The sequence below is a fragment of the Antechinus flavipes genome, chromosome 2 (assembly GCF_016432865.1).
Source record: "Antechinus flavipes isolate AdamAnt ecotype Samford, QLD, Australia chromosome 2, AdamAnt_v2, whole genome shotgun sequence".
NCBI lineage: Eukaryota > Metazoa > Chordata > Mammalia > Dasyuromorphia > Dasyuridae > Antechinus > Antechinus flavipes.
In genome coordinates, this window is record NC_067399.1 from 9,543,445 (window position 1) to 9,562,652 (window position 19,208).

The 19,208-nt window shown below is 47.1% G+C and overlaps 1 protein-coding gene across 1 annotated transcript in view; it reads right to left on the bottom strand.

Moving 5' to 3' along the window:
* Positions 1-6,117: 6,117 nt before the first annotated feature.
* Positions 6,118-19,208, bottom strand: part of TRIB2 (tribbles pseudokinase 2) — a 38,081-nt gene continuing 24,990 nt past the window's right edge. The window contains exon 3 of the mRNA XM_051974126.1: positions 6,118-8,769. Coding sequence (XP_051830086.1) covers positions 8,301-8,769 — 469 coding nt within the window. The 3' untranslated portion in view covers positions 6,118-8,300. The remainder of the gene's footprint in view (positions 8,770-19,208) is intronic.

A 19,208-nucleotide genomic window follows, 5' to 3' on the forward strand; every position in this document is an offset into this window, starting at 1 on the left:
ATTCCTTTCTGTCTCCATTACATTTTCTCCAGAGATCTATCATATCTAGCTTTTCTAGTATTCTGTTTACCTCTTTAACTTCTTTCTTATTTATTTTCTGGTTTGATTTATCTAATTCTGAGAGTGCAAGGTTAAGATCTCCCACTATTATAGTTTTACTGTCTATTTCTTCTTGCAGCTCTCTTAGTTTCTCTTTTAAGAATTTAGATGCTACCCCACTTGGTGCATATATGTTTAATATAGATAGTGCTTCATTATCCATGCTACCCTTTAGCAAGATATAGTGTCCTTCCTTATCTCTTTTAATTAGGTCAATTTTTGCTTTAGCTTGATCTGAGATCAGGATGGCTACCCCTGCTTTTTTGACTTCACCTGAAGCATAGTAGATTTTGCTCCAACCTTTTACCTTTAACCTGCATGTATCTCCCCGCTTCAGGTGTGTTTCCTGTAAACAACATATTGTAGGATTCTGGCTTTTAATCCATTCTGCTAACCGCTTCCTCTTTATGGGGGAGTTTACCCCGTTCACATTTATGGTTAGAATGACCAATTCTGTATTACTTGCCATCTTGTTAACCCCGGTTTATGCTTTCCTCCCTTCTTTCCCCTTTCCCCCCCTTCCAAGTATTAAGCTTGTGAGCACCCCTTGTTTCTCACAGCCCTCCCTTTTTAGTGTCCCTCCCCCCGCCTTAGAGTTCCTCCCCCTATCTTACCCCTTTCCCTCCCAGTTCCCGTATTCCCTTCCGCTTAGCTTATTCCTTCCCTTTCCACTTTTCCCTTCTCACTTTTCAATGAGATGGGAGAAGTTTCACCATAGATTGAATATGTCTTAAGATTTTTCACTTAAAGCCAATTCTGAAGGCAGTAAGATACCCACTATATTCATCCCCCTCCATTCTTTCTCTCAGATATAATAGGTTTCCTATGCCTCTTCATGAGATGTACTACCCCCACTTTACCCTTTTTCTGGTACAATGTCCTTTCCACATCAATTTCTAGAACAAGGTATACATGTATTCTTTATGCATCTATATAGTCAAAATATAGTTCCCAAGATTAATCTTTACCTTTTTAGATTTCTCTTGAGTTCTATATTTGTAGATCAAACTTTTTGTTAAGTTCTGGTTTTTTCATCAGAAATAGATGAAATTCGCTTACTTCGTTGAATGTCCATCTTCTTCCTGGAAAAAGATGCTCATTCTCGCTGGGTAAGTTATTTTTGGTTGCATACCAAGTTCCTTAGCCTTTCGGAATATCATATTCCAGGCCCTTCGATCTTTTAATGTGGATACTGCCAGATCCTGGGTGATCCTTATTGTGGCTCCTTGATACTTGAATTGGGTTTTTCTAGCCGCTTGCAAACTGGGGGCACTTGTCATCCACAGCTCCTCATTCATCTTCCCCAGAATACCCTCCCACCAGATCCAGGGCCTAGAGCCTTTTGTTTGGTTTGGTTTGGTTTGGTTTGACACTTCAGGAGAGGCCAGTGAAGGCCTTGGTCAGTTCATCATTATCTCTCCTTCTTTCCATATGGCCATGAAAGCATTTTTTGTTCAGCAAGTATTTATTGTGTTTATCACAATAAATGGAGGCTGGGCGTTTAAACACAAAAAAATAAACCTGACCTCCTTTCAAGGAGCTGCCTTGACGCTGAGGGCCCAGAACACACAGATAAAGGCATCTAAGACTGGGCCACCTTCCAACATGAGCAGAAGAGAACCTAAGGAGGAAGGACCCGGCACCTGGGAGGAGAGAAGGCCACAGGTGGAAGGTGGGGGTTGAGCCAAGCATTGATGGCAGCCAGAGAGTCTAGGAGGGAGAGCCTTCCAGTACTGGAACATGAAGACAGGAGATGAGGAGGTGTTTGTAAGGAGCAGCAAACAGCCTAGTATTTCTGTGTTACAAAGTGTGTGTGTGTGTGTGTGTGTGTGTGTGTGTGTGTGTGTGTGTGTATAATGTATAAGAAAGTCAGCAAGAAAAGAAAGACTGAAGTTGAGAATACAGTAAACACTAACCTAGAAGTTTCTAGTTGATCCTTGGGATCGTGGCAGGGGCAAAGGAGGGGAAGAAAAGAAGCTGTTGTTGAGTGGCCACTGCATGTCAGGCACTACGCTCAGGGTTTTGTGAATCTTCTTTTGTTGGATCTCCACAATGATCCTGGGTAAGGAGGCGGGTGCTATTTTGTTCCCCATTTTGCAGCTGAGGAGACTGAGGCAGACAGAGGGAAATTAAGCCAGCTTAATCAAATTACCCAGTTAGTAAGTATCTGTGACTAGATCTGGCCAATAGCTTTTATAAATGCAGCATGGTACAGAGAATTGGGTTCACCTTGGAGTCAGGAGGATCTCAGCTCATATAGACAACTGCACGACTAGGTGCCATTTGACTTCTCCTTGTAGCTGGGAAACTCTCCCAAATCTCGGTTCTAGGAAAGATGTCAAGCTGCATCAGTGAGAAGAGTCTCCACACTGGGAATCCTCCACACCAGCGAAATCTCAGGGCTCCCCAGCTCTCCAACCCACAGTTACTCTGGGGCCTCTAGGATCAACAAGAGCTTCTCTTCCAGGGCTTTGAAGTCCACACAGAGATTTATAAAAGGGGGGGAGGGAGGAAAAGAGGGAGAAGTGAGGAAGAAAGAAAGGGAAGAAAGAAGGGAGAAAGGGAGAGAGAAAAGCAGAGAGGGAGGAAAGGAGAAAGGGAACAAAAAAGGGAGGGAGAGACAGAAAGAAGGGAGAAAAGGAAGGGAGGGAAGGAATAATTTTTCAGCTGGAAAGGACCTTGGAGGTCTTTTTGTTCATCAGCCTTCCTGCACAGATGGGGAGACCAGCCCAGAGAAATTCAGGAACTTCTCCAGAGCTCCTCCATCGCCCCTGGCTTCTGAGCTGTGGCAGCTGGAGCACAGCACCAGGGTGGGCTGGGAGTCCAGTCTTAGAGCTCAGACTAGTTAATAAGTCTCTTCCTTGGAGGTGGTGGGAGCTGAGGTGCTTCTGAGCCCAGCCTGAGCCATCTCCTCCAGGACTCGGGTTCTGGGCTCCCTGTCTCCACTGGGTGTCAGCTCCTGGGCCTCTTGGCTCACGTCTGCACTAAAAGCTTTCCTTGGAGAATCCAAAGCCTGGGCATTTTTCATCTACCCTCATCCAGTCATATTGCTCCCCAAGGCTGAGTGAGACATGGAACCCCTTCTGTGAGGTCGGACTCCGCCAGGGATCAAGCTCTGGGCTGGCTTTTCAAGAACCAAGGAGATGCCATTTGGGGCCCCGGAAGGAAAATTGGCCTAGAGATACCTCCCACTTGCTCCCCTCATAGCCCATAAATCAGCAGGGTTTAAAACAAAGAGAGAGAATTTTTGCTGAACTCCAGGGGGACCCTGCCTCCCGCTTATTCCCGAAACAGAGCATCAGTGAGTCCGGTTGTTTGAAATTTGCACTCCCTCCGAGTGATCCCAGCTGTTGGGGAAGAGGGAGTCTGGCTGCCTGGCTCAGGCTGAGTTCAGGCCCTCAGAAAAGAGTCCTGGAAGGGGAAGAGTCCACCTTGAGCCTGACAGATCCCTGCTGTTTGCGTTCTCCCTGAAGCTTATGGGATCACAGGAGCACACGATGAGAGCTGGAAGGGGCTGAGAGGTCAGCCAGCTTGGACCAAGCCTTCTAGCCTAGCAGAGTAGAATGATTGGCCAAGATCACACAAAAGGCACATGGCAGAGCTGTGATCCACATGGATCCCAGCATTCTTTTGTACCATCCCATGCTGCTCTCCCTCTCCCCCTTGACCAAACAAAGGCCTCAGATAATTTCTGGTGGAAAATCCTTCAGAGCACGGCCTCTAACTCACACCCAATGCCGCCTATTTGCTGGTCAATGAACTTATCATTCTCTTTATTGCTTCAATGCAAAGAGCCAGGCGCCCATCCCCACCCCGCCAAGGGCATTGACAAAAACTTGGGCAGCATTAAGGGAGGTTCCTTTCAAATGCAGAAAAGTGATGCTCTCCTTGACTGTCCTGAGGGAGGATTGTATCCTGTTCTAGAAGCCATGGTCTGGGAGGGATTGGTGAGCTGAAGGGCAAGCAGGAAGATGAAAATTCTGATCCACAAAGTCTGAAACTAGGTTGAAGGACCTGGAGACATTACCCAGGAGAACCAGGTGCTCTTCAGAGCTTCTGCTCTGAAACAAATGACTTTGTGTGCATCTCCTGAGTCCCTGCTCTTTATCAGAATCTCCTCCCTTTAGAAAGGGGGTTCTTGAAAGCAAAGGTGATTTTCCCCCTTCCTTTGGGCCCTTGTCTTGCACTTAGCACAGTTCTAGGCACAAAGAAAGCACTTAATTAATGGTAATGGATAGACTGACAGACTGACACGATTCCAAGGGGCCATAAATAACTGACAGCTGCCAGGGGAAGGGACTGGGCTTGTTCTGTTTGACTCCCCAGGATAGAACCAGGTGTCGTTTAATACAGGAAAGTGGCAGAGACCAAATGGCACCCAACGTGCCTGTGTTAGGAAAACACACACACACACACACACACACACTCACACACACCTCCCTCACAATGAGACTTGGTCCCACTGTTCCCCTCACAAGGAGAACCATTCCAATGAGTGCATGGACTTCCTTCTGACTTCCTCCTCATCCCCCAATTCCCCCCCTTGCCTTTTTCCCCTCTATATTTGCATTCAAATACTACCCCTCAATCTGATGAAGTCCTCCCCATCCTTTAAAACTCCCCCTAAACATTGCCTCTTCTGGGCAGCCTCCTTCAGAGAGACCCATGATTCCAAGGAACCATTGCAATGTCACTAGCAGCTCCCCGTAGCAGGATTTCTATTGGAAGGTTTTCTGCATAGCTTGACTGCTGCTGGTACCAACCCTAAGACATTAATGGAGGGACTCTTTTGGCTTGAAGGAAGACTCAGTATAATGTAGGGGATCTGAAGTTAGAAGATGTGGGTCTCCCCATTCTGCTCCTCCCCCTCGGGTGGGCTGTTTATACTTGGGATTCCAGTCTCTGTAAAATATGAGCTGTGATTAAATGGGCTAGAATGGCTTGTGACCCCATAAGGGATTATGTAGCTGAAGATGGAGGTCGTGAAATTCTGATTTATTATCAGTAAATGTTTGATCTAAATGCCTATTTTCTATGCCGACGTTCCTGGGCTCAGAGACCCAGGTAGAAAAGGTTCAAGAAGCCCTGGACTACAGGGCCCATGTCTACCAGTTCTTAGCTGTGTCATTTCAGCCATCTCTAGTCACCTCCATGAGCCTTGATTTCCTGATTTTCAGGGCACAGGAATAATCCTTGTATCTCTACGTCCAAGACCTATAGTGAGAAAAGCATGGTGCTGACTGTCCAAAACTAGTGATGCGGACTGCTATTATCAGGAAAGAATATGTTCCTCCACAGATAGCGCTTAATACTACATCAAAAGAAGTAGTTCTGGCCAGGGAAGAGAAGGCTGGAGGGAAAGCGGCATCTAGTATTTGAAGGGTTGAGCCTTGAACTAAAAGCAAGTTCTCAACATTCTGCTATTTCCACTGGACCAAGTTCATCTGTTCTGTTTGGCCTCCGGGGGCACGATTTGGAGGAATGGGCAGAAGCTGCAAAGGGGCTGATGTAGACTTGCTATTGGGCTTTGAAGTAGCAAGGGCTGCTTTGGGAGGCAGGGAGATCCCCCATCACTGGAGACTTTCAAGCCAAGACAGTTTGATCATTTGTTGGGGGAGGGAAGAGAGGTCTTGCTCATTCAAATCAGGATTAATTAGATGCCTTTTGTGGTTCCTTTGAGCTCTGAAATTCTATGAATCTGGCTTTTTTTTTAACTGAGGCAATTGGGGTTCAGTGAGTTGCCTAGGGTCACACAGCTAGGAAGTGTTAAGTGTCTGAGACCAGATTCAAACTCAAGTCCTCCTGATTTCAGGGCTGGTGCTCTATTCACTGCACCACCTAGCTGCCCCAAATCTGGCATTTTAAACTAGCGTTTCTTAAGTGCATTGTGTTGAGAGGCATTGAAGAGCAAGAAAAACCAACTTTTTACCCACCCCCAAAGCTCTCAAGTAGCCGGCCAGGCGCGTGAGCCCATGAGACGGACACAGAGAGAATGGAGTCGGTCAGCCCAGTCCATGCTTTTAGTTAAATATGCACAATTTTATTTATTGAAGAGATTAGGACAAAAACATGAAATCGAAATCTGTGACAAAGCACCAGAGGGTGGAGAGCCCCGCCATGCACATCATCGATCTTTCTTCCTACAGGGGACTTAAAAAAAAAAAATAATAAGGCAGGGTGGGGGTGGGGGAGGGAGAAACCAGACAGACAAACAAACAGGGGGAGAAAAAAAGGTCCTTCTTGACACAGCACCATCTTCAGAGTGTAAAAAATAAAATAAAATAAAATAAAATAAAACAATCCTCCTTTAGAGAGTCTCAGTGACCAAAATGAATCCGAGGGCAGGTGGGCGGCAGCTCTGTCTCCTGGGAACCGTTGTCTTGTGAGTGTGACCGCGGTATATCCTGCCGGGCAGGTCGGCAGCATCCAAGCATCTGCACGTACATGCCACAAACTCTGACGAAACACAAATTCAAGTAACATTTACATCCTAGAGAGTCCACGTGTTACCTACCCAGAAAATGTGACCATTTCACAAAGCACACACACAGGCAGTCAAGTCCCGACAATGAGGTACGGACTGGAAACACAAAGACGGAGGCCGAGGGAGTTTCTTATCATACAGCGAGAGAAAGGCGGGGAGCTGGCAGGCTAAATCAGAGAGAGCTCGCTACCTGGGAGAGCCAAAGAAACCGGCGTTTCGGGGACGAGTAGCTGAACGCAGGAAGGAAAAAAGAAAAAAAAAAGGATAATTGGGAGCTACAGCATGGAACATGTCATCCCGGTGAACCCGTAATTGACATACTGGCATTAATAAATCCCAACTGTGACTTTTTCTTTAATAAATAGAGTGATTCCGGACAATACGATACAAAAGGAAGGTGCATCTTTCCTCTGTTGAGCGTGAGGATGACGGGCTGCTCTTCTGAATCAGAAGCCGCAGGCTAATTAACACCCGGTCCAGTGGGGGAGCCCATGAGCTCAGACAGGGCCAGGCTCCTCTCCCCAAGACGCCAGGGATGAGCCCTGGCTTTTAGCCTGGGGCCAACCGGTCTCGATGCTGGCGTGTCAAAACCCAACGCTGAGAATCACAGAAGAATCCAATGGGAGACCCGGGAGGGAACCTGGAACTCAGGATGGTAAGAGTCGGAAGGGACTTTAGTAACCACCCTCTTGTTTTACGGAGGAGGAGACTGTGGCCGGGAGAAGAGGCAGAGCTGGGCCAGTCCCACAGGGACTTCACAGCTTCCCGTTCTCTCTGGCCCTTTTGCTAATAATAAGCCCAGAAAAACAGGGAAGCTCATGTTCTCAATCTATTTCCTCAATACCCTCTCCAGCCTTTTTTCCCAACATCCCTCTCTTTTTCTATTAAAAACAATGAGCTCTTTTAGCACTAACGCTCCTAGAACTGTAGAATCCAAAGAGCTTCCTGTGATTTCCCGTTCGTTCAACACAAAACAGAAGGGTTTGCTGAAGGAGAAAGAGCCTTCCCCAGGAAGGTAACGAGGCACCCGAGTGTCCGCTCCTGACGTGAAGGTGAACCAGTCACCTCAGGAGAAATCAATCCCCCGTGAGCCGAGCTCCTCCCGTGTTCAATTTTAGCACCCGCTTTTCACACGCTAGACCGTTTTTGCACCAGTTTCTGTTCTGTGTTGGAGCGAGTCCCGTTTTAGTTATCGCCAGGTTGGTCGGTATTCTTGAAAAGTAAAAATCGTCAGCCAATTGTCCCCTCCCTGAATAGATGACGAGGAATTAAATACTAACAGTGCGATGCCAAGATGTGTGTCTGAGGCAAAAAAGGAGAAAAGCAAGTTCCCGTCCCACCGAGATCTGCAAAACAAAACACGAACGGGAGCGGTCGAGAGCTGCCCCGGAACTGAGAGTCGCCGTGCGCCATCTCCTTGGAGCCAAGGTACGTCGAGGGGAGTCTCCCTCCTGCCTTTGCTCCCATCGATCTACCCCGCTAGCAGAGTTCTGCCCCGGCCCACCCCACCCCAGCCTCGGTTATCCCCCCGCGCTCTACGTGACGGAGTGGGGCAGCTCTCGGACGGCGGAGCTTCCTTCCTCGGACCCAGCAGCTCGTGAGCGTGTCCCTCTTTTACTACCAAGCTAGGCCGACGTGGGTGGGCGGTAGAACTCAGTCAAGAAGGGATCCTTCATGTGACTCGCGTACCTTCTAAACACTGAGTCTTTAAGTGTGCTCAATTAAAAAAAGGGTCCAAATCTTCCTCCATGTTCACATCCGGCACCAGCTGGTCAGATACTTCCTTAGCACCATATCCCGCATTTGAGACGTTAAAATCTGTTGAAAACCAAGGATGGTCCAGAATCTCCTGTGAGGTCAGCCGCTCGGAGGGCTCCCGCCGCAGGATGCTACGGATAAGGCATTTAGCCTTGGGGGACAGAGTCTCTGGAATGTTGAACTGGCCCCGCCGGATCTTGCTGAAGAGGGAGCTGGGCTCAATGTCATGGAAAGGGTAGCGTCCGACCAGCATGGTGTAGAGCATGACGCCCAGGCTCCAAACGTCCGCGGCCTTGCCAGAGTAGCTGCCGTTCGTGTTCAGGATCTCCGGGCTCACGTAGGCCGGGCAGCCGTGCTTGTCGGACAAGGAATCGTCACCACCTCGCAAGATATACGCGTCTTCCAGGCTCTCGAGCTTTACTCTAGTCCTGCGGAGAGAGGGAAGAAAAAGGCAGAGAGGTGAGCACCAGCCTCCAGAAGAGAGCAACAGAATGAAGAGATCAGAGTGGGGATTAATCATAGTTCAAAATGGGTCATCCCCCGTGAACCTGTAACTGATGGACTGGAATGAATATATTACAACCTTGACCTCTTCCTTAATAAATAGTGATTCTATTCTCTCTCTCTCTATCTATCTATCTATCTCTCTCTCTATCTATCTAATACAACACAATACAAACTAAAGAGTCAGCTCATCATTCTCAAACATCCAAGTAGAGAGGAACCTGAGAACAGGGAATGTCAAAAACAGAGAAAGGTGGAGCTGGAGGGACGGTAAAATCTAGGACTGAGCATGTCAGGAAGGAAAGAAAATTGGAATAGAAAACATCAGAGAAAAAAAATGCCCCAAGAAAACTTTCGACAAGGACCATTAGAGCCAAAAGATGTCCTTAGAACAAAAAAAAAAAAAAAAAGGAGACTTAAAACATATGATGTCAGAACCAGAATGAAGCTAGAACCAGGATATAGAGTATTAGAGATGGGAGAGAATTTAGAAAGACAAGAGAATGTCAGAAAAGAAGGTCCCTTCAAACATAGATGAGCAGAAACGGAATGGGTCTTAGCAATAAAGAATATCAAGTATTACGGTGGGAAGGATCCAAGTCAGTGGTTGTTGAGACACAGGAGATTATCCTATGGATCATCTCATCAACTTTATCATTTCACAGATGAGCAAACTGAGGTTCGAAGGGGGAAAATGACTAGCGTTACAAAGACAATAAGTAGCAAGAGCCGGGGTTTAAACTCTCTTACGCTGCAGAGTGGAACAATTTCTTCCAATTCTTTCACTGGGAAAAATGTCTTGTCTATTCCTTCCTGAATTAGTTTAATGGTTTTGGGGGTATTTAAGAAAACAAATCAACAACCCTCTCCTCCATCCCCCCCCCCAATACACAATTGTTCACCCTTCAATACTGAGTACTCAATTTTTTTGTTTGTTTGTTTTAAACAAAGCTGACGATGAAATGTACAAATTGCACTTCCAATAAATCTCATTTAGTAAATACTATCTTGTTTCCCAAGTGAAAGTAAAAAGTTATAAAATTCTCATATTCTGTATCTGTCTCTTTCTCTCTGAGTTGTGCTATATGTCTAGTCAAAGATTTAACAATATGAATTCCATCTTACAGCTGAAGAAACTGAGGCACAGAAAGAACAGCAATGACTTGTATAAGTTCACACAACTAAGGACAAGCTGGACTCTAAACCTTGACTCCTAACCTAGTACTTTTTTCCATTCCAGACCTGCCTTCTCTAAATTCAAAGTTCACCTACTTCCTATTCCCCTTGATGGAACGATGCCATAGCAAAGGAGTTCTTCACCTTTTTTGTGTCATGGTATAGACCCATTCCTTTAATAGCCTACTGAAGCCTATGGACCTTTTTTTATAATAATGTATTTAAAGGCCTAAAAAAATAATACATAGAATTACAAACTAACTATATTGAAATAGTCTATCTATCTATCTATCTTTCTATATCTGTCCATTCATCCATCTATCCACTTATCCTTCCACCTATCCACCCATCTATTTATCTATCATCTATCTATCCATCCATCCATTTATCTGTCATCCATCATCCATCAATTCAACCATCCCTCTATCCATCCATCATCTATCATCCATCCATCTATTTCTCCACCATCCATAATCCACCCATCCACCTACCCTAAATTTATCCATTATCTATCCAGCTATTCATCTATCCATCCATCCATTTATCCATCATCCATTATTCATCCAACCAACCATCCATCCATCCTTCCATCCACTTAGCAAGTTCACAAAACTTATCTTAAGCCACTCTTCTATTGAAGAAATATATACATGCGTAAGTGTACAACTTTCTGCCTCCCCACAGGTACCCGGAAAATGGCTAAAATGCTAACAAGAATTAGTGGTTCTACATGATCCTCTGGCAACGTAAATCTTGGCAACTGGATCAGACACCAATGATGCTTTCATAAAAATACATAAAATGTGAATATGTGCACTAGCAGGTCCTTCAAGACCCCATGAGCTCTTCTGTAGGCTTGCAAAAAAGGTGGCTGGAAATTTTTAGAAGACAATGCATTTTAAATTCTACGAGGGCAAGAACTGTCATTTTTTTCACCTTTGTATCACTAGAACCACATATAGTAGTGTGGAGCTGTTCTAGTCCACTAATTTCCAGCAGCTACAGAACATGCTTCAGGGAGAGGCTGAACTTAGCTAGTTCTCAGACAGCAGAATCACCATCCATCACCAGGACACTGAAGGAAGCCTTGGTGATTTAACCTTAACTTAAGAATTCATCGGAGTTCATACTCCCCAGTATAGTCAGTCAACAAACTTAGACACGGTGCTAAGAACTGAGGGAAAAAAAAAAAGACAGTCCCTACTCTTAAAGAGCTAACAATTTCAGAGATCACCGTAACTTTAGAGAGAGCAATTCAGCTAAAGGCATTGCCAAGCCAGAGAGGCTACAGACGAAGACTTCAGGGGATGTTCCAAAAGAGCCACATGGAGAAATCATGATACAAAGCTACCTTCCCTTTGACCAAAACATTGATATTGACAGGAAAAAGACATGAGATCCCAGATCTATCTTCAAGGGATCTCGGAGACCAACCAGCCCAACCCACTCCTTTTACAGATGAGGAAACTCTGGTTGCCAACCCAAGTCTGAGAACTCAATAAGTCTGACAAATAAGTACATAATGCTTAAATATAATACAGAATATATATATATATACACATCTGTATATTATGAATGTATATACAGATATATATATATATATATATATATATATATATTCTGTTTATGCATACATCTTGCTTCCCTAATATATAGAGATTTAAATATAGATGCTGTGGGTATAATATATATATATATATATTAACATATAATATAATATATGTGTGTGTATTTACCCAGACTTATATCTCATATATGAAATTGCATTGTACATGTCTATACAGTCATACACACAGACATACACACATTTGCCTCCCTAAAGTAGGAACTCATTTTTATTTCCCTTTGAAAGGAAATCCCTAGCATCCAGAAAATTTCTATACAGCTGTTCTTAATAGATGCATGTTAATAGATGGATCTTAAAATGAACAGTGGATTACATGTAGATTTCACATGAACATAAAATGAGGCTCTCCATTCCTTATTGGCGCAGAAAACTACAAAACTGGCTGTTGGGAGACTTGGCTCCCAGAGCTATCTCTGATCCAATGAGGCTCTGGGACTGTGGATAAATCCTTTCCATTCTCATGTCTTATTTTTTTTCTCCTGAAAAAGAAGGGACTCAATCCAATGCTTCTGTAGGCTTTTTTGGAATTCACTGCAATACACATATACATTATATAATGTTTTACACAGATGTATGTAGTGCATTTATTATATATAAAATTATATCATATATAAAAGTTATCTAATATCCATCTGCCTATCTAGCTATCTGTCTGTCTATCAAATCTAACTTCTGGGCACAGAGAAGCTATAGACTACTCTAAATATCCATATCTCTGACTAAATATGTCATAAAAATAGGACCAGGCCAGATGTGTTAAGTGGAATCAGCCAGATTAAACCCAAATCCTTCCTAGACTGACCATGGCTGCTCTGCTCTCTGGGGCATCCCTCGCCCTTAAACCAACCACAGGAATGGAGAAATAATAAGGATAATAACCAAAGCAGCTGACCGTTACATAACACTTACTATGAGCCAGGCATTGTGCTAAGAGCTCTACAACTGTTACCTCATTTGATCCTCCCAACAAGTCTGGAGTAGGAGCTATTATTGATTTTACAGATAAGGAAACTAAGGTAAACAGAGATTATGTGACTTGCCCAACATCACACAGCTAGGAAGTGTCTGAAGCTGGATTTGAACTCGGTCTTCCTGGCTCGGACCTTATGCCGCCTACTGTCGCCATTTTTTTAGGTGAAGAAACTGTGGCCAGACAGGAGGGTCAGGGACCTGATTATTAATGGCAAAGGCAGGGTTGAAACCCAGGCAGGCAGAGCCACTGAGCCATGCAGGATTTCTGGTCAGGTAAGAATCCCAACTCAGAAGCTTAGTGGGGACAGGTTTTCAAAGGCAGGTAGTCGAACTTCTTTTTTGTACAGATAAGGAAACTGAGGCTTGTGGGGGAGAGTGACACAAGGTCATACAAGCACTTAGGATCTGAATTTCCCCTGTTCCTCACTGCCCGGGTCAGGCTCAGTGAGAAAGGAAACCTTTGCAAATGGGAACAGTATTTGGATTCCTAGTCAAGTCCTTGTGAAGAAAAGACCCAGAAAAAAAGGCTGCATTTTAATGCAATTGGTCCAAGCAATGCTCTTTGGCCGACTGAGTCCAAACTTGAGGTCCTGTCACACAAGGACCCGGGGCTCTTTTGGCGATGTCACCTTAGGCAGCATGTGGCGACCCCAAGGACTGCCAGTGCTGCCATATGGGAGAGACCGGCCGCGTTGTGCTTGGACACGGAGGGCAGAAGCGGAGGAATGGGGAGGGCCCGATTTGTGAAGTGGCGCTGTCCCACCTCGAAGGGGCCGCCACTGGAGACGGCCAGGCTCTGATGGGGGTTCTGCTCTGGACATTTCTTCCTTCTCTTAAATCCTAAGATTCTGCCCATCTGTGGTAGGACAATCCAAGCCCCTCCCAGCTCTAAAGGGATAACTTCCTCCCTTGCCCCGATTAATACATGGAAATAGCTCATTTGTGATTATTGGAAACTGTCCCTGAAATGGCCGCTCCCCGTCCCTGTCCCTCCCCCCTCCCCCAGAACACTGGCTGTCCCATGGGCACATCCCTCCCTTGGCTTCCCAAGTATGAGAGACAAACAACAGGCTCCTGGAGCATGGAGATGGCAAGCCCGCCACAGCCAGGGGCCCACCATGGCCAGGGGCCCTCCACGGCCAGGGGCCCATCACGGCCAGGGGCCCGCCATGGCCAGGGGCCCGCCACGGCCAGGGGCCCACCACGACCAGGGGCCCACTACAGCCAGAGGGCCGGCACAGCCAGGGACTCGCCACCAGCCATCTCACGGGAACGTGCCCGGCTCATGAGTGCCCTCAGTCCAGCCACTGCCGGGCAGGAGGCCGATCTCCCCTCCTGCGCCTGCTATTGCTCAAAATGCGAGGAACAAGCCGGAATGAGGGAGAGGGAGAGGACTGGGGACGGAGGAGGAGGCAGGACTCGCTTCTCACACTCAGAGGTCATTTATTCTGCCCCTTCTCTGCTTAGCAAACATCCTGTTCTTGTTTACATCAATCCATCAGGAACAGGAGAAATGAGAAAGTTCAACCACGTAGAAGAAACGGCCTTTACCTAGACAGCAAGAAACCCAAGCGGGGAGGTCTCGTTTGCCATTTAAGCCGGGCAAGGCCTTTGCCCTCTGGCCCCTCATCTCTAAGACAGATGGAGGGGGAAGCAGGGGAAGGACACTGGGTGGATGACAGGTTCTGACAGTCTGTGTCCTGCCCTGACATTCTACATTCTCTGTTCTATGGCCCAGTCCAGCTCTAACATTTTATATTCTAGGTCTTGGGTTCTGTGGTCTAAGCTAAGAAGGAACTCAGCTATTACATTTTATTTTCTATACTCTTAAGATTTTGTCTTTTAAGTCTCCCCTAGCTGGACAGTCTATGTTCTAGACCTCTGCAGCTCTGACATTCTATGCCCTGTTTTAAAGTTCCGCATTCTGAAGTCATCCCTGGCAATGTTCTCTATTCCCCGCTTCCCCTGTGTGTATGTAAGTAAGAGGCTTCAGGCATCCTGCTAGGAGATCTGGTCTACACAAGATAGGTATATGGGTGGATTATAGATAGTGGAGAAATGGATGGATGATAGATGATGGATGGATAGAGGGACGGTTGAATTGATGGATGATGAATGTGCTGTCTAGGTAAAGGCCGTTTCTTCTACGTGGTTGAACTTTCTCATTTCTTCTGTTCCTGATGGATTGATGTAAACAAGAACAGGATGTTTGCTAAGCAGAGAAGCGGCAGAATAAATGACCTCTGAGTGTGAGAAGGCCGAGTTTTCTATTCTGTGTTCTAAGGTAAAGGGAACATACTCTGGTTCCCAACGACAAACGCCTTCAAGCCAAGTCTCCAGGGTAAGATTCTGCCCGTCTCCGGGCTGTCCAACTCCGACATCACCGAATCACGCAAGTTCTGAGTCCGGTTGCCAGTCCCGGCCAAGCCCCCTTCCCGACTTTGCCGAAGGGTCTCCGGTCCTGCCTTAGCACCAGGCCTCTGGCTGCTCTTCCAGGTCACAACATGGGAATGAGAAGGAGGCAGTGGGGAGAGCCATTTGTCTGGCCACTGATTAAAAAGCACAAAAGCTTCCATTTTTCTGACGTGAGGAAGGGGAGGGATGAGCTTGACCCCCACACATGCTTACATTCACATGTACACACGTATGCACACCACTGAGAGACCACACACACATTACAAACATCCCCCACACCCAGAGCCACCACCACGCCCACCCAGAGCCCACTCTTTCACACGTAGCACACACAGAAGTCCCACTCACACACACACATACATCACCCACGGCATCCTGGCCCCGCACCCCCAAGCACACTTGGCTCTGGAAGGGGGAGGAGGGGCCTTCTGCTCTGCCCATGAATGCCTTCCCATGGTGCTGAATGGAAGCACAGAGGCGCAGTCACAGGGTGGCCCGGGCCCTCCGCCGGAAATGCGTGGCCATCTCCATGGAAACAGACAGGGAAGCCCAAGGAAAACAAAGCCACTCTGAGGGCTGATCAATATGCCATTCACAGAGGCAGAGCACCCAGGCTGAACGGGGCTCTCACCGGGACCCCGAAAGCCCCTTCACAGGCCCCTCCGCCATTCCTGGCACCCTGGTGGGTACGGGGCCAGTGGGACTCCCAAGGTTCTTCTCCATGTCCTCCTAGAGATATTCTGGGAGGGAGCGGGGCTGGACACTGGGAGCAGGCTCCTGCGGCCTCTCAGCCCGGGGGCCCTCCCAGCCCTGCCCTCTCAGGCTTTAGGGCCACAGATCTCTTCCCGCTCCAGCATTCTCATTTCAATGTCATCAGGCTCTGCTTAAGTCTGATATGGGGGGGGGGGGTTCCTCCTTTAGATCAGGCAGGGCCCAGGAAGTTATAGAAGTCAAGCCCATCTCTTAACCGAGGGAGAAGCCAGGGTTAAGTGGATTGCTCAAGGGTACACAGAGCAGGCTATCAACAGCACACAGTTATTAATAACTGCACAGCTGGGATTTAAATGGAAATCCTCTCCTCTCTGCCTGCCTTCCTGCCTTCCTACTTTCTCTCCTTTACCGCCTGCCTTCTTTCCTTCTCTCCTTCCTTTCTTCCCTCCTTTTTACCTCCTTCCTTCTCCTCCTTCTTCCTTCCTTCCTTCCTTCCTTCCTTCCTTCCTTCCTTCCTTCCTTCCTTCCTTCCTTCCTTCCTTCCCTCCTTCCTTTCTTTTCTCCCTCCTTCCCTCCTTTCTTCTCTCTTCTTTCCTGCCTTCCTTCCTTGGACAGCACTAGCTTTGTGGGCTAAAATCCGACCTCTTATATTTGACTAGAGCCAGGAGCACAGCCCCTAAGGCTCCAGGCTCCTGGGGCTGGGAGGAGGCTCCCATAAGCCAGAGTCTGGGGGGCTCCGCAGACACTCGGGCTTTGCATGCTGAAGTTTTCATTAGGCTTTCTAGCTTATGGGCTAGAACAGGCAGGGAAAGGAGGCAGGCCAAGGCTGGGCCCTGAAGGATGCTGACAACTGAAAGAAGCAAGGAGGCCCCTTTAAGCGTGTGGGGAACGGCAGGGGGCACAGAGTGAGCAGACACCTGGCTGAGGGAGAATTCATTCCCCAGGCACTCCCAGCAAGAGCAGCAGGGACACTAAGCAGCCTGGAAGCTTCCTGAGGGCGGGGCTGATACTGCCTTGCTTTGTGTCCTCCCTGTTTAGTAACCACCTAGCCAGCTGGCATGTAATGAGAGCTTCAGAAGTGTGTGGTAGCCCACACAAATCAGCTATCGATTGTGAGTGAGTGTGAATGTGTGTGAATGTGAAAGTGTGTGAGTGAGTGTGTGTGAGTGTGTGTGTGAGTGAGTGTGAGTGTGTGTGAGTGTGTATGTGTGAATCTGAGAGTATGTGTGAGTGTGTGTGTGTGAGTGTGTATGTATGTGTGAATCAGTGTGAGTGTGTGTGATTGTGTGTGAGTATGTGTGAATCTGAGAGTGAGTATGTGTGAGTGTGTGTGTGATTGTGTGTGAGTATGTGTGAATCTGTGAGTGAATATGTGTGTGTGAGTGAGTGTGTGTGAATGTGAGTGTGTGTGTGTGTGTGTGTGTGTGTGTGTAAGTAAGAAGCTCCAGGCTTCCTGCTAGGAGATCTGGTCTACACAAGAAACCCAGCCCTTTACGGTCGTGCAAGCTCGTGAATCTCTACATTTGTGCAGGTGAGACTCCAATGGCTCTCCACCTATCTCTCCCCAAGGAGATGCTGATCTGAGCAGATCTTGAATCACTCTGAGAGGGCTCCACAAAGCAGAATAGATTGGGAGGAGGAGGGAAGGAGTTATCTAAGGACTATTTTCAGGGAAGTTAGGAATGCCCTTAATTTCAGGGTCTAATAGACCCCAGTCTCCAAATCACTGCTACTCCTTTGCCTTAAGTCATGGGACAGAAGACCCCAAGAGTGCATCAGATGTGTTCAGCCCTTCTCAGTGCTCAAAGCATCGCCCTGGGAAAAGGCAAATGTCATAGACCACTCCCATTTTGCAGATGAGAAAACTGAGGCAGGAAGGAGCCAGGATCATGCAGTTACAAAAATGGCAGAGTCCTCGAGGCTACAAACTCGCTGCTTTTCCCCACTTCCCCACTTGCCTCGCTATAGAATGGGCCCATGAAGGCAGGAGCCTGTTTGTAAACACCACTGTCCCAGTGGGCGTTTAGCTCAGCCCCGAATTCTCAGCCTATTTATCTTACATTTGTTCCCCTCAGGAGAATGTAAACCCCATGAGGCCAGGGGCTATTTCCTGGTTTGTCTCTCTAGCCCCAGCACAGCCCAGAGATAGGCAGAGAGTAAGCCTGTAAGGCAGGAGTCTTGGGTTCAAATTCCACCTTGGCCAGGTCTTCTATCTCATCTATAAATGAAGTAAAAAAAGAGGTTCCTTCAACCTCTAAATCTGCTCTTTGGGACCTCTCCTTGTCCCCAATAAATCTCTAAGCCCATCTGGGAGAAGGGGAAGGACCCGTGCATACAAAGTGCCCACTATGTGCTAAGGCTATACAAATATTACTTCCTATTAGGTGCAGAGGTGGTACCCATACATACAAAGTGCCCCACTATGTGCAGGGGAGGTGTCACTCTGCATTGATTGAATTTCCTTTTGGGAAGAGAGATCCCAAGGAGCTCTCAGGTCCAGTCCAAGAAATAGCAATCCTGTGCCTGGCACATAGTAGGTGCTTAATAAATGCCTCCCAAATGAGTGGACGGTTGGAGTTCAAGCTCTACCAAAGGCTAGCCACGTGCCCTTGGCGAAATGGGCTTTCACTTCTGCCTCCCCCGGCAGCCTGTGCGCCTTGGATTGTTTACAGCGCTCTCCTAGCCGGAGCCTGGAATAAGATTTCCCCTCTTTAATTGTGATTACAAAAGCCTTTCACAAGGGAAATTACACCCTGCCACCAACACTGCCAACACTCTGGAGCGCATGTCACTTTCCCATAAATCATTAAAGCCCAAAAGGTGTAAAGGATTGGTTAAGGCTTCCCTCCCTCTCGCCCTCCCTCCCTCCCTCCTTCCTTGCCTCTCTCCCTCCCTCCTTCCTTCCTTCTTTCCATCCCTTCCCTGGATCCTGTGACTGAAAATAGCTCTTTTCCGGGAGAAACAGTACAGGTGATTCAGAATTTCATTCAAAATTAGCCAAAGCCCTCCAGGCTTCCTTTGCCCTGAAGGAAGAGGAGTAGGTGAGTCCCCAGATCTGAGAAATGCTGCTGGGGGGTGGGAAGGGCTCAGGATGCAGGGGCAGGGGACTCAAATACTTCCTGTAATCCAGGACAAACCACCAACCTGCCTCGGGCCTCAGTGTTCTCATCTATTAAATGGCCATTTTCCTCTCAAGAAAATAACCTGGGAGGATCTTGGAACTGGTAGCCAGGGGAACTGGTTTCAAGACTCAGTTTTGCTGTGATTATTTGTGTGACTTCCAAAAGAATCAGTTTCCCTCCTTGGGTCTCAATTATCTTCTGTATAAGATTAAGGGGCTGGAAGATGAGTTCCAAGTTCTTTTCCAGCCCTAAACTTGAGATCTTAACTGATTAAAAGTGCTACGGGATCATTAGAGGAACACGGATTTTGAGCTGGGAGTCCCCTCCAAGTTGTAGAGTC